Source organism: Anneissia japonica, unplaced genomic scaffold, assembly GCF_011630105.1.
Source record: "Anneissia japonica isolate Jap-2015-1 unplaced genomic scaffold, ASM1163010v1 scaffold724_len3256291_cov202, whole genome shotgun sequence".
Taxonomy (NCBI): domain Eukaryota; kingdom Metazoa; phylum Echinodermata; class Crinoidea; order Comatulida; family Comatulidae; genus Anneissia; species Anneissia japonica.
In genome coordinates this window covers 971,476-988,337 of record NW_022744966.1, presented here as the reverse complement: position 1 = coordinate 988,337, position 16,862 = coordinate 971,476, and the positions used below count along the sequence as shown (strand labels likewise).

Genomic DNA, 16,862 nt, shown 5'->3' with positions numbered 1-16,862 from the left:
ATTTTTTCTTCACTCACCAACGTTCAATGTCTTCTTCATCTAGGTCTACAATCACTTTGTTGCCTACAGTACCTGGGCCATTCAATATTATTTTTTATGAATACAAGCATACCAATAATATAAAGAAGCCAACTAGAATCGTCTTAATCCTATATATTTACAATGGCCTGTTGCTCAGTTTAGATGGAGCGATGCAATTTCTTCATTGTCACAAATTTAGTTTAGAGCATCTACGTAACAGACGCGCACAAATTAAAACCTGTCTCTTATACACATCTATGTAAATACAAGGTGTCATCAGTCATCATGTCAGTTCTTTAAAATCAATACAAAAATACAATGTTTTTATAGCATCACACAATTCCTGCCAATGATTTGATCAGAAACTGTATTGTCAGTCATCATGTAAGTTACTCTAAACAAACATCAGATGGTGAAATCAATAACAACTGTCCAATATTGACATTATCCCACCGCACCGAAATTGATGCATTTGGTTTTCGGGCATTGAATTTATAGCAAATTACACTATGACAAAATGGAGAGATGTGTATAAGAGACAGAGTTAGACCCCTCACCTAATCACCAATCATATATATATATATATATATATATATATTTATTTGTATATTTTGGCTTTGTGTATATTTTGTGCTGCAGTTGAGCATGTGGCTAGCTTAGGCCCTGCTTAAGATTGTTAAATATTTTGTCTTGATCTGTACCCTAGCTGCACTGATAAGCACTTTTAGGCTGAAACGGATCGTCTGCAGATATTAGGATTTTTCTTATTGGATTTTCTCTACTGTTTAAATTATACATGCATGCATGCATGCATGCATACATACATACATACAGTACACGCATACATACATACACGCATATATACATACATACATACACACACACACACACACACACATAGACACACACTACACATATATAAAACAAGCAAGAGAAGAGTCAATGAAATAGATTTATGTAGTAATATTATTTTGGAATGCATGTACTGACATATTTTGAAAGTAATTCCTTCCTTCCTCCCTTATTGTGGAATTAGTGGAATTCTCATCAACCTTTACAGATCAGACTTTTGAAAATTTTCAGTTAAATGGTACTCAAACAAACTTCAGCATACCTACCCATTAACCTCAGTTTTAAAGGATCATGTTGGCATGAATTGATCTCAACTCGAAGTAGCTCACTGGCAGATTTATAAATTGCTTCCAATGCATTGGTGGGACTTGAGAGGGATGTGGATCTAGACTTGACTTCAAATTTCACTGTTTTCAATTTAATTGTGAGAGTTCTTCCCTGTTTGAATAAATTTAATATACAAATGAATGAAATATATAGATTTTTACAATATTAAACAGAGAGTAGATCGGCTTGGTGGTTAACATGCTGCCTCCTTTCAATCCAAAGGTCCAGGATTCAATTCCTGTTATGGTAACAGGATATTTTTCTCACAACAAAAAATCTCAGAATTTTGAATAAATCCCTTCTGGTCTAAATGAGCTTTCGAGAGTTAGTTAAATGAGCTTTCTTAAAATATTTAATTTTATTTTGCTGGGCATGGTGATACCCATCGGCACTGAATTCCATGATACAATTAAAAATATTTATTTATTTAAGCTTCCTTTAACCAGGGAGTATCCATTCAGTGACTAGCACTATTTTTCAAGGAAACCCTGGTACATACAGTAAATATAACAAAAAAAAAAACAAAAAAAAAAACAAAGTTTACAATCATAAGATTCAAAAGTAACTAAAATTAAATAAAAAACAACAAGATAGCCTAAAACTGAAAAGAAAGCAGACAAATGAAAATCACAGAACCAAAATAAAAAACACAAGTTAACTTAAACAAAAGGAAAGGTAAGTCTTACTGAACACAGATAAAGGCCTCTATCTGTATAGAAAGAGAATCAAAATTGTTACGAATGTTGTGAGAAAGATTACAACTAGAGTAATTGATATTTGATTCCTAGTAGGGTAAGAATGAACAGAGTGGGTGAATTTACAAGGCAGATATTCAGGGGCATTGCCATTTAATATTTAAACACTGTATGTAAAATCTGGTTTGTCCATCGATCATTTAGTTTAAGAAAAAGGTAGTAAAAGCACACAAATATTATGAATTTGTGGGAGATGGGTTGTTTTCCGGTAAATTCTTGCTTGTTGGAGTGCGGGAGGCCGTCTTGACTTGGGAACTCTGCTAATCTCAATTTAATTCAACGTTGTTTACACCATAAGATTTATAGTTTATTTATGAGTAGTTCTTGATCAACTGTGCGCTTTGAGCACCATTGGTGGAGATGTGCGCTTTATAAATCTTTATTATTTCCGTAAAGTGAAAAGCGAAAGCTTGTGGCCCGGATCAAATCCCAGCAAAAATTGTCAAGGAATTTGCTTACGAACTTAGTAAACCATTAATGGCAGTTATTAACTCCTCTTTTCAAGAAGGAATCATGCCAAAACAATGGAAACTTGCCAAGGTTATCCCCTTACCCAAATCACAGCCAGCAACACATGACAAGCTTCGTCCTATATCTCTTACCGATCATTTTGCAAAAGTAGCAGAAAAGTTTTGTAGTTAACTGGCTATATAAAGATATCAAACCAAATTTGGACCCAAACCAGTATGGCAACCGTCCTAATAGATCAACTGCTCATTACCTTGTTAATTTGATTGACACCTTAGCTAAGCATACTGAAAAGAAAAACTCTATATCGAGACTTGTTATATTATAGCAAGGCGTTATGATTATAGCAAGGCGTTTGACAATATAAACCATACCATCTTAATAACTAAAATGCTGTCTTTAGGTGCGAGACAGAGTTAATACCTTGGGTTTGCAGCTTTCTTACTGAAAGAAAGCAGTTCGTCTCTTACCAAGGAACAAATTCCAACTATGTCACTCTTAATGCAGGCGTTCCACAAGGAACAAAATTAGGACCCTTAGGGTTTCTCTGTATGAATAATGATGCATCAATTTCTAAAAAAGTAACTTCTCCTAAGTATGTTGATGATATGACGATTGTAGAATCAACATTTAGGAATGGCGTTGGAAAATGCATTTTGTAAAAAGAAATGGATACTTTAGAGGTTTGGGCTAAAGAAAACATTATGAAACTCAATCCGACTAAATGTGCTTGTATGAACATCACATTTATGAAAATAGCACTTGACCTAGATGCACTTCTGATATGTAGCCAGGTCATTAAAGATGTTGACTTTGTCAAAATTCTTGGTGTTCATCTTAGCTCTAATCTCAAATGGGATCTCCAGGTTCAAGATATGACAAAACGTGCCAATAGTAAATTACATATGCTTAAACTTTTAACTAAATTCTCAATCCCTTGCAAAGACTTGTTAACCGTTTACATGGGTTATGTTAGACGTACAGTGGAGTATGTTGCGCCGGTTTGGCACCCCGGTCTTACTAATAAGCAAAACAATATTATTGAGCGAGTCCAAAAGCGTGCATGCCGCATAATCTTAGGCAGGCACTACGTTTCGTACGATGATGCTCTCCAAAAACTCAACCTACAAACCCCTGACGCAAGACGTACCTTGTTATGCAAATCATTTGCCAAATCTTTGCTCAAAAGTGAAATTCCGTAATTGGCTTCCCCCTTTAAGAGAACGGATGCATAATTATATCTTACCTGCCCACCTTTTGACACCTTGTGTTACAAAAATAGCCCCATTCCTTACCTTGTCAATGCTCTTAATAATAAATAAATAAATAATAAATAATAATAATAATAATAATAACTATAATAAAGATAATTTTTATGATAATGATAATGATAAGTACTGCATATTAGGTTTCTAGGTTTCCTGTGTTAATTTTTCATTCGTTTTTATATATTGATCCTGATAAATCGTTGTTTTTCTATGTTTCAAATATTTGTAAACAGACCTTTATTCCTAATGTTTTTATATTTGTTAATTTTAATAATTTGATGTTGTAACCATTTGTTGTAATTCAGTTTTTAACTGTGACACATTTTGGAATAAACATTGAATGAATGAATGAATGAATGAATTATTATTATTATTATCAAAAGCTTTCCTTAGATCTAGGAATATTGTAGCAGTTGCTTCACCATCATTTAAGTTATTAAGTATATAATCAGACCCATCTATATTAATGTATTGTTAGTTGAATGATCCTTTCTAAAACCTGATGGTGATGCATTTATTATATTGTTAGTGGTTAAAAAATAATATAATTGATCCTGAACTGCTTGTTCAATTATCTTGGAGACAATAAGCAACACCAAATTTGGACGATATTTGCTTGGGTCACATTTATCACCATCTTTAAATTTCATTTCATTTATTTAGCCGAAAACAATTACAATATACAAGGATAAAACAGTAAAAAAAACCCAAAAAAGATACAATAAATGTTGGTCTCTGATTCCCCACAGGGGCTGGCGGGATACCAAAACGTAAAATAAATTACTGTCAAAGTGGGTCTCTATCTGAGAACAGTAAAACACATAGAGAATGTAATATAAATGTAAATATAAATTACAATATAGAAAATAATAAGTATTTCAATTACAATCATTCGATCATCAGAAGCATCCTTATTATATTTTAAAAATATATATTTATATTAATGGAAAAAAAATGATATTAAAAATAAATTGATGTTAGAAAAAAGTGGAGGAAGAATAGAATGATGACTAAACAAGAAGTAAAACACAGGGAGTGGAAGCAGATAAAGCTGATGGTATATGGGAAGTACGGAATGCTGAACATGGTGACATTGGTTGCAGCGATTGCATTGCAGTTTTAAGACGATGGACATAGTTTGCTGCATCAAAGGAAGGATTGAATGAATCAGAGTGGTCCGAAATGTCTTCAAACTTGGCTGGTAAACGGAGTGTAGTTCCATACACCAATTCCACAGGAGAATGTCCAATTGTTCGAATAGCAAGATTAAAAGGTAAACTTTCTGTCCATTTAACTTCACTGCGAGCTTTCAGAGATACTTTAAGTTGGCAGTGGAAACGTTCGACCATACCATCAGCACATGGAAGGTATGACGTTGTGCAGGAACGCTTAGTTCCAGGCAGTATAGTAAGTTCTCTGAACAAAGAAGATTCAAACTGTCGGCCACAATCTGTCTTAATAATAGAAGGTGTACCAAAATTAGCAACCCAATGAGTGATGAATGTTTCGGCAACAGTCTTAGCTGTGATTTTGGTGATTGGAACTGCATTGTGTTTACCAGCCTAAATCAGTGGCTTTGTTGATGGAAAATTTACAAGTTTCATCAAATACATTTGGTGTCAAATTTAAGCTGATTGTTCATATTAACATTAGAGTTAGGACGTGTTAGGAGGATTTTCAGAAAATTTTGGCCTAATTGGCCAATTGACGAAAAATGTTAAATTTATTTTTTTATTCTTTGGAATCAATTTATGAATTGTACTCCAAAGCTTCTTTGGGTTTTGAAAATTGTTTTTCATTAAATTTGTACAATATTTTCTTTTTTTTCCTTTGTTTAATTGTGATTTTAATCTTTCCATTCCTGTGCATCATTTTGTGAGCTTTAATAATAATCTCTATCTTTTGTTAATCTTTAAGATTAACAAAAGATAGAGATTATATGTAATCACTTGTAAACCATTCAGGGACAGAGCCCTTGAATTGAACATCAAAGATATTCTTAAAAAAACAATTTCATACTGACCATGCAGTTTTGACACTGTCAGTAGATTGAACATCATCAATATAAGCATCTGTATTAAATTTTTGCAAGACCGTGAAGTTATAAATATTGGGGGTGGGGGGGTTAATTTTTCTATTTTTATGAATTAAATTAGTAAGTGAATGGAAACTAACAAAATACAAATATTAGATTAATAATTGTTTCAGTTATTCTTATATATTTAATGAGTTGGTGTAGGTTACTATTTTTTTGAGTATAATAATTTTTTTTCAAATGACTTTATTTAGAAATATCAAGATCAAAATCCCCTAAAATTATATCATCATATTATGAGGTGGTGCATTGTTGAAATATACTGTAGTATCAAGGAATACTGGTATATACTCTGCATTTGCATTGGGTGGCCTAGGTACAGTACTTAAAATTAAAGGTTTTGAACAAGGTAAATTTACGTTAATCCAAATTGCTTCAACATCATTATGCCAAAGAGTAAAGGAGTAAAGGCCTCAGCTTTAAACACAATCCTTCCTCTTCAAATAGTTCAACTTCTTTCTAACATCCTCCAGCACCGGTGACAAGCCAGTTTTGTTTGCTTTAATAGGTGCCTAAAAAATGTGTATTACTATTATTATTATTATAATATTGAAGATAAATTAAAACCACTACCAGCTTTTCCAATATTTCTATCACGCCTCAAATCTCATAGCCATCTATAATTATTTCAGAATTATCAATAATATTGTTATTTAGCCATGATTCAGAAATACACTACTGCCGCTAATGTGTGGCTATTTTTTATGGGTCGATGATAAAACATGGGTACCGTACAATATCTCGATTATAGTTAGCCTAACCCTCTTCAGCGTAAGGCACTATATTTTTCGACATTAAATGTCGAATACCCTGGCTCTTCTACTTGGCTAGTAGTAGGTCCTAGGTTGTGTCGTCAGTTTCTGTAGTTATTTTTCATGGGATTGTCAATTCATAGGTCTACATACGTAGGTACGATGATAGAGCCTAATATACATTTTTTTACGATAATTTAATTACAATTCCCCTGACGAACACTAATGAACTGGCTGTAAAGATAGGCAAAACAGAGGCTTTCGACCTGCTTGAGTTCTCATTATTTTCTATCCATAACATATATAGTTTTCCTGTTTCTATTTCATACCCTCTTCGCAGCTGCTGTTTGGTTCCCAAGACGATTTTTGGTAATCATACCCTCTTCGCCGCCGCTATTTAGTTCCTGAGATGTTTTCGCAGACACTATTAGGTTCCCGAGACTCTTTGGTAACTGCGCACGCTCGACATGGCTCGATAACGTCACTTACTCAATGCACATGCTCACTGGTTGTCTAGCATTTCTAAGCGCATGCTCACTGTGTTTTTATAGACAATTCACAGATGTTACTCGGTAACTGCGCATGCGCATTGCTTAGCTCGAAATTCCCATTTCTTTGTAGTAAAGCTACAGCTACCTACCTACTGTATGTATTTCCTCTGCATCGTTACAGCCTAAAGGTGCGGCGCGAAAAGCAATAGTTACAAAATCTATTACTGTATAACACTGATCATTGCTATTGATAACTAAACAATTAGCATGAAAGTTTAAGGAACAACACAAATACACTGCCTATCTGATGATACTGTAGAATGATTTTTAGACTTGTACCACATTTTCCTGTAATTTTGACAAATTTTTGTTTTTATTCCTATTATGTTTATTTTTATATAATTGTTTATGTCCATTATCTTTTCGCCAGGTTTTCAGTTTTGACAAAACTCTGCTTTATGACCTTCTTTGTTGTAATACCAGCAACTGGTTTACCATGGTTGCATTGGCAGCAGACATGGTCATTGCATTGGCAGCAGACATGGTCATTTTCCCCACAACCTTTTTGTGAGGTAACTAAGTGTTCTAAACTAATAGTCAAATAAAAAATGGTTGAATAAGCCACAATATGAAACGCAATACAAGTAAGACTAAAGAAATGACAATAGATTTTAGGAAAATTTGTAATAATGTTGAGCCTGTAACCATTAAAAACACAGAAATTGCTGTGGTCACTGAATATAAATACCTAGGCTGCCTTTTTGATAATAAACTTAATTGGAAAAATAATACAAATATACTAGTAAGTGAAAGCCAACAAAGAATGGGGATCCTGCATAAAATGAAGTATATGTACATTGATAAAACTATATTAAGATTATTCTATAACTCTGTGATTATGAATATTATGACGTATTTTATCATTTGTATCTTTGGAAATATGACCCAGAAAGACAAAATAGCAAATCAAATTACTGGTGATAACATGATGAATCTGAATTTCGCTTTTAATGAGAAAATTATCAAGAAAGTTAAAGATATAATGAATGATAATACACATCCACTGTACTCCTATTTTACCCATAGTTACTCAGGTATCAGATTAACTCCACCTATATAAAAAATTAATAGGTTTAGACAGTCTTTTGTAACTAATTCTATCCATATATTTAATAGACGTGCCAAAAGGTGATTATCGTAATTCTCCATCCCTGCTATACCTTTTAAATGAAACTTTCTTACATACTTCTCTGCCTATATGTATTTTAATATAAACACAATAATTTTATACTATTTTAAACCTGGTCTTAATTTTTAACATAAATGCAATAATTTTATTCTATTTTAATGCATTTTCTGCTCTTTGTCTTTTATCATCGTACTGTGTTTTAACAATATATCTTAATACTTTTTACTGTCTTTTAATGCTTTTATAGTATATTTTATTGTTCTAACATCCCTTAATATGTTTTACTGTATTTTAATATTATTTCATTTTGATGTTTTTTGCTGTTCTGTCTAGAACATTTTAAAGTTTGCAGTCTGTTTTTAACTGTCTATGTTTGATCGCTTAGCTTCAAAGCACATTTCTGTTATATTTATGTATAATAGACTGAATAAAATGAATTGAATTGAATTGTTTTTAAAATGGGAATTCTAAAAATTACTATAAATATGGCAATTTTATTGCTACTCAAAATGGTTATTTAAGTAAGGTGGGTTAATTTGATTAAAAATTATTTGAAAAATATTGGTCTCAAAGTCTGGAGGGGTGAAGAGCCTGAACTGATTCATCGATAGTTCCCACACTATTGTCATAGATATTTTTCTTCAACTCAGTCAATTTTAAGACTGCCTGCTAATGCACGAGCAGGATCTCACATTAGGGAGGTTTCACATGCGAATGCACACAGTTAGTGTGACGAATACGTCATCATTTATGACGTCATATGCCGGTTGCTATCTGCTAAACGTGTGGACGACACGCATATCTCGCTCACTACACGTAAGTGAAAAACGTGTAGGAAAATTTCGAATTTCTAATAGGATCTTGCTTGCTTTCAGCCAGGCATTTTTGGGTCATAAACAATAGGGCTTATCACAAAATAAACAATTTTTCTGGGCAACAAATGAAGTATTATTCGCCTACCATTTTCAACCTCAATTTCTAAAACCTTGCATAAGAAGCTTTGAGAAGCATGATGAGAGAAGAAAACGGAGTATTATAGCCTATAGGCTAGGCTCCAAAAGCTAAGGTGCAAAAAACACATAATGGCTACAAACCGTTACGGATAGCTAAACGTATGCATACACGTATTCGTTCACGTGCGAAACCCCTCTATTATCTCTTACTCAACCTACAAGTTGTGTAAGTTCTTTCTACATCTACTACGATACTATGTGCATATATTATTATTATATTTATTCAGGCAAAAGGTACAATATACAAAATATAATACATATCAATCACACATAACATTTAACAAATACATTAATAAAAATACCATAGTCATTAGCTGATGTACGTACCATTAATCCTTCTTTGTGTAATTGATTGGAGACAGACTGACAAAGTTCATTCAATTTCAGATAAAGATCAGAGGGCATTGATAATTCTTTGAATGTTCTTTCTACACTTATACTTTTTCGTTCTGACGATCTATGAAGACATTTTATATGAATTTAAAATTAATCATACAATAATGCAATCTTCACACAGATTTCTAGATGCAATACTATTGTCATGTGTGTAAATGCTGATATCTTAAAAACATTTTCTGTCGATACTACAGTTTATAGGGGAAAATAATTACCTACTCTACTAGCTCTAGTTGGTACAATACAAGTCAAGTGTTTTCCCCAAAATGTGATAAAAATTTAATACTGTTATTGTTAATTACTAGAAATTTGAAATTGGCTAATTTTATACTTTCCATTAAATGAAAATACAAACTTAGGCTCACCTTTGAACTATTGTAGAACCTAAGCCTAACGAAGTTTGCAAGAATTGATGCGATGATACCTCAGAGAAAAGAAGATGAAGAATCCCTCGTTGTACATATAGATCTCCACAAGTTTCAATGTTCAGAGACTTTAATATTCTTTCTGTAACTTTTCCAATACCACTTACCTATAACAATTTTAGAACTTTTGTTAGTACAGAGGCAAAAATATCAAGCTAGGGGTTTGGTAGTAAAATAAACCATGGTTGGACTACAGAAATGGTTTTTGAACAGCTGGGGGTGACCCAAGGTGGGTGTGGTCGGACGTTGTTAAAAATGACTCAAAAGTATGACAATTTAGTGGTTTCAGAGGCATTTGTTCTTCTTTTTAAATTTTTTTTGGGGGGGAGGGGCGCCAAGAAAATTTTCTTGTGGGAAAATGGATTGTCATGTTCTAAGAATGAAACGATTAAATTTTGGTGATGTTATAGATATGACTATTTAAAGGGAACTTCCCAGACCTAGATATCTAAAAAAAAAAAAAATACATGATAAAGGCATCTGAATGAAAACCTTTCTGGAATGGTTCAGTCATGGCAAAGCAAAAAAATATGCAATTTTGGTGATGTTCTTAAGACATGAAGGCGTACATTTCGATACTTGAAGTATGTATTATACTATCTTATTTGTTCTTAAGTAGGGTATGCATATGGAGACCCTTAAAATTGACCATCTCAGATCTACTGTATATATCCCAAAAACTGATCAATGGATATGAATCAAACTTTCTAGAATGTTTCATCAAAGTCCAAGTCCAAGCAACAATAATTGAAAGCTCTCAATTTGCTAATGGTTATGACATTTGCTTTCCATGTCCTGGGTTTGAATCCTGGTGAAGGTTGAGATTTTGTTTCCAGGCTTCAATTTTTTGTTCAATAGGAAAAGATGCGTTTGATTTTTATACAGGGGAGAATGATGTGGGCAGAGGTATACACTCTCGTGTGTGCTCTAGGTGTTATATATTTCAGAACAGAAATTGGTCAACTTGGTACCTCACCTGCTGCACCTACCAAATGTAGTGAACAAACAAATCAATAAATGTATTGTTTTGTATGGTTTGAAAGTAATCAAGCAGTTACTATTATGTTACGGACATTGTCATCATTATTAATAAATTATTATTATTATTGGCTTTTCCTAGCAGTACTGGGAAAAGCCATTGTTTTTGTTCTGATATTTTTTTCCTTTTTTCTTGCATATATTTTTCCTCTTTTTGCACTGTTTTTTTTCTGACCATCAGTTTGGTCACTTCCCTTGCTTAGAATTGTTCTGTTCTTTGCCAAAGCATAGGTATATATATCAAGGATGTGCCTCCTAATATTTAGTGTCAATCTATGGTGGGGTGTGCGTGAGAGGACCAATTAAAGTGATTTAAGGTCAAACAGTCTACACTGGATAATTCAAAAACCGGTCAGTTGATCTGAATGAAACTTACGGTAAAGTTTAATCAAGTTACAAGGAAGAAATTTGTATGTGTTAGTGACGATTCAGTGAAGGGTGTAAATTTGAGGGTCTTTTCAATTTTTTAGGACCCAGACCTAAAAAATACCAATGGGTCTAAATGAAACATTCTATAATACTTTGTAAAGGTCTTGTAAAAAAGGAAAACGTCCCAGACCACATATTTCGAAAATGGATCAACTGACCTGAAAGAAACATATGGAAAAAGTTGAACCCAGTTACAAGGAAGATAGTATTATGTGCAGGCGACGAATCAGTCAACGGTGTACATTGGAGGGTGATTTTTTGAGATCCCAGACGTAAATATCTATAAAAAGTTTTCAATGGGTGTAAATGTAACTTTCTATAATAGTTTGTAAAGGTCCAGTAAAGAAATGACTAAATTTTTGTGATGATCCGGTGTAGGGTGTGAATACGAGGATACAAAGGAAAACGTCCCAGACCAGATATTTCAAAAACGGGTCAACTGATCCGAATAAAACGTTCTGGAAAGTTTAACCCAAGTTACAAGGAAGATATTATTATGTGTAGGGGACGATCCAGGTTAGGATGTAAATTTTTGAGGGTCATTTAAATTGCTTACGTCCCAGTTATAGATGGATGAAAATGACACTTTGCAGAATAGTTTTTCATGGTGAGATAAAGAAATGATCCAATTTTGGTGACAATCTGCAGTAGGGTGTGGATATGAGGACCATTTAAAGTTTTTTTGTTGACAGTTGATTAAATTATTTAAATGCAATTTGCGTTTTCTAAAGCGCTTAAACCAGTTACAGCTAGGTTAAACTCAAAACTACCATGATATGCATGAAAAATTTTTGCTTTCAGTCATTAAATCGCTATAAACTGAAAATGCACTTTCCTATGGAAGGTCAGCCCATATAGCGCACAATGGTTATGGGTCACGATGTACCTCGCTATTACCATTGCAGGCATAGTTCAAGTCTCACTAATAACGTCGCGGTGAACTTGTTTTTCGCTTTTTTTTTTTCTTTTTTTTCCCCACTATTTTTTTCTACTTCATTAAAATTATATTGGTTTTCCGTGATTTTTTTTTTTACTTTATACCTTTTAACGACTCTTCTTTTTGTTTCAATTTCATTTCTCATTAAAGCAATGGGGAAAAGCCCTATGTTCTGTTGTTCAACAGACATAGAAAGTCTACAGTAGTTATTATTATTATTATTACCTCTGCCAAGGAGGTTATGTATTCACTGCTGTCTTTCTTTCTGTTAGCAAGATTACGCAAAAATTAATTAATAGCTCATCATAAAATTAAGTGGAATGGTACACAAAGAAAGACGCTCTTCAATTTTCTAAAGAAAAGGTCAAAGGAGAAGATCTGGGTCACTTAAATTCAATTATTTACCCTCAAACATAAAAAAATAATTGAATTGCCCAACTATATTCATGCAGCACTCAAGAACACAAGTACCTGATTACGACAGGTGATTCCATTATTTTCTTGAGGGTATTCTGCAGTACTCAAGAAAGTAATGTGCCTAAATACAATCACCTATTACATTATTTAATTGAGGGTATGCTGCAGTTTCATCTGTCTCTATAGAAGTGAAAGTTCTAGCTATTACTATCTAGTATTTACTTTTCTGATTGGCAATGTTCTAACAAAGTTCATCACTGCATCTTTAGTTGGCTCAATTTTGTATTGCCCATTTGGTTTATTCTTATCCGAGCACACCTTTGCAAGCATCATGTTGGGAGCAATACCTATATAAGAAAATAAACACAATCTGTTCAATGGCAATACTAACAATGTACAGTATATTCAATTGCTAATCAATTATTGGCAGATTTTGAATTATTGATTCATATTCATTCAATCAGTGTATACAGTATATTGAAAGGTATTATGCCAAAATATGAAATTTAGGAGATGTGTTTTGTTCATTTCAGTTGTGTTTATTTATTTATTAAATTTTTTATTTAATGAACAAAATAAAATAAAAAGGAGACAAGCAAACAGGTGACGAACACCTCTACAAGGGCTCACTCTTTACAATAAAAATACAAATTTAGAAATCTGAAAATAAAAATGACAGCACAACCACAAAGACAATAAAGGAATAAGAAAAATCGTAAAATTAATAAGGGAAACAAGAACTGCCAGAATGAATATGAAAATCCTTTAAAAAGAAATTGCCAAGTTTACTTGCCTGCACTGGCTGTCAATTGAGTCTCAGCCTCAATTCTGAATCTGATTTCATTTACGGCTTCTACATCAGTCAACCCAAATGTAACAAAATGCCTCTTCATTTCATTAATTAAATTGCACGGATTATTTTCTTTCTTCTTGGTGTTATGATCCTGTTTATAATACGTCCTTTCTTCTTCAGTTAGTGACTGTCTATTTGCAAGGTGTTCAGTTAAATCCAAGTAAGCTTCATCCAAGCTCATTGGACAAAAGTTTGGATCATAAGCTTTTAAAATGTCCTGAACTTTTTTACTTGCTTTGTGATATTTTTCAAAATTCGATGGAACTAGAATGAGATCTGGACACAACTTTTTAGCAATAAACCCTGGCATAGCAGCACGTACACCAAACCTACGTGCAAGGTAGTTTGATGTACACTAAGATGCAAATAAGACTATGATTAGAGAAATAACAATGACAATAATTAATAATCATGATAATGATAATATCATTAATAATTTTTAATAAAGTTAAAATGAAATTATATAATAAATACATTGTACAACAGTTTAATCGATAATAAACCAAGCTTTCTTCTTGTCAGGACTAGTTCCGGGGGCCCCTGCCTTTCAGGTTGAAGGAGTTCAAACAGCGACTTGAACACATAAAAGATGTAGAAAACAATTCACAAAGAATATGGACATGGTTGGCACATATCCTGTCAACAGACCAAAAACATTGCATAAATCAGTCGTCACTGACATATGGTGAATTGCAAACACATCCCGGACTGGGATGACACCAAAATAATCAAAACGGAATCAACATGGGACAAAAGAACTCCTTCAATCTGAAAGGCTAGGGGGGGGGGGGCCCTGAAACCAATCCTGACAGGAAGAGAGCTGGCACCAGAGGGCGTTGTTCACGCAATGCCCAAACAATGGATGCTAGTCCACATAGATTGACAAAGTCATGTTGATAATATAGACGAAAGCTCACAGTAAGTTTACATCAAATTGTGCTTGGTTTATTATTGATCAGTTCTACAATCATTATAAGCAAACGAGATGAAAGTACTTGAATATTTACAATATCAATACAGATAATATGTTTTTTCTAACCTTTACAAATATTATTTACTACTTTTTTCCATTATAATATCATACAATGTATAACAAACAAATGAGATTATGATTATACAGTATAATGCTATGACCTTATAAATACTGGCAATAAATTCAATTGCTTACATTGCATTATAAAGTACTTGCAGTCAATTGAAGATTATAGCAAGCGAGAGGACTACACTGTTTGCAAGTAGACCCTTGATTGAATTCTTTATATAAGTTTAAGGAATTTGTAGTAAAACATCACTAAATCAGCAAAATTATATTGTTTTTATTTGTCTCATTAAAAGTGAATAACTTATTTTAAATGATAAATTTTGATGGGGTATATACAGATATTACATCAAGCACTATCTTTAAACCATGAAATATGCTTACCAGCATCGACATACTGCCAACAGCCATTGGCATATTTTTAAGGGAGGGATTATCTCGCATTTCAACAGCGGCATAGAATGCATCCATGTCGAGATGGACAATTGTACGGCTTAAATCTCTTGCAGACTCTAACTGGTTAGTAAGTCTGTCCATCTGAAGCAAAAAATAATGGTTTCACATACTTTGAAATAAAATTCAGTTTTAAGTCACATAGTGATAACCCTTTTTAGTGTCGGATTCAACAGCTTGGCTCTCTCACCTCCTCAGTATTTTTAAAACCAACTTTAGTCGTAGTTCAAGCTAAAACTTAACCAGAACCCTGCGAGTGTGTATGTTCCTTTGTACGCAAAAAATAAACGAAAATCTGAGAATTGCGATAATTAATAGTCATCAAAGTCATTCACTGAATTAGTTACAAAATTTGAAACTAATCGGACTTGCCAAATTTTAGTTATTGTGGTGTGGAACTAAACAAATATAATTAACTTGTACTTTTTAAATCTACAACTGAGCCCAATGAAAAAGAATTAAGAACCATAGTACAGTATATAGTATGGTAGTAGTACACACACACACCCGCTGCTAGGCTAGGCCAGATGACAGAAAGCCCTATCCTTCCTTCCGCCCAAGGGCTAGGCCTAAAGCTAAGCCTAGGCTGTAAAAAAATTCAGCGGTTACAATTGTTTTCCCTTTTGAAATAGAGTAAACAATATCTAATTAGCAAGTATGCAAGAAACTAGGTCTTGAAATGATGGATGTTGCCGCATGTTGAGACGATCCAAATTCTGTACTTAGCGCCCTGTTTATAATTTCATCATCCTGATTTCGTCTCTGTATGATAGGACTCAGAAATACAACAAAACATGCAAGTACACGGTTTTCTAAAACATAGTTATTTGAATGTGTGGTTTAATCATTATATTAATTTGAGTAAGGACAAAATGTTCGTGCTGATTTACCGTCTAGAAGAAATATATTGTAGCACCATTCTTTCAAATGTCTTAACATTATTAACATATTTTGAGTTCCTATTTTACGTATATTCAAATATCATAAAAAACGATTTTACAAATCTACAAAATATTGGAAGAGGACTTGACACACTACAAAAAGCCACACATGTGAGAATTCATTATTCAAAAATTACGTTAGCACAATACAGTGAAAGGAGCAGCAGAGTATTGAGTATGTAGTAGGTAAATAGAACGTACCACTTTGGTAGGTACGGCTGATACAAACGTGTATATGTTCACTAAATATAATGGAATAAAATTTATTATAAAGTGACTATGTTATTCACTAAAATAAGTCAATATGTGACAAATAGGAATGTCTACTTCCATCACAACATTTTACCATGTATTGTATAATCCATTTTTTACAAGTAGGCCTATTATTTATTTATTATTTAAACTTTCTTTAACCAGGGGGTATCCATTAAGTGACTATCACTGCTTTTCAAGGAAACCCTGGTACATACAGTGAATATATACAAGAAAAAAAAATAATAATGTTTACAATCATGAAATTCAAAAGTAACTAAAAGTAAATAAAAAACAACAAGATAGCCTAAAACTGAAAAGAGAGCAGACAAATGAAAACTACCAAACCAAAATATAAAAGGTACAGTCTTACTAAATACAGATAAAGGCCTCTTTTTTAAACGTACAGTATTAATAGAAATAGAATCAAAATTGTTACGAGTGTTGTGAA

The 16,862-nt window shown here is 33.0% G+C and overlaps 1 protein-coding gene across 1 annotated transcript in view; it reads right to left on the bottom strand.

Moving 5' to 3' along the window:
- Positions 1-1,104: 1,104 nt before the first annotated feature.
- The window catches only part of LOC117119865 (DNA polymerase kappa-like), a 33,234-nt gene continuing 17,476 nt past the window's right edge, over positions 1,105-16,862 (bottom strand). The window contains exons 4-9 of the mRNA XM_033264850.1: positions 15,150-15,302; positions 13,667-14,081; positions 13,096-13,220; positions 9,993-10,159; positions 9,559-9,688; positions 1,105-1,311 (exon numbers count right to left, since the gene is read on the bottom strand). Coding sequence (XP_033120741.1) covers positions 1,105-1,311; positions 9,559-9,688; positions 9,993-10,159; positions 13,096-13,220; positions 13,667-14,081; positions 15,150-15,302 — 1,197 coding nt within the window. The remainder of the gene's footprint in view (positions 1,312-9,558; positions 9,689-9,992; positions 10,160-13,095; positions 13,221-13,666; positions 14,082-15,149; positions 15,303-16,862) is intronic.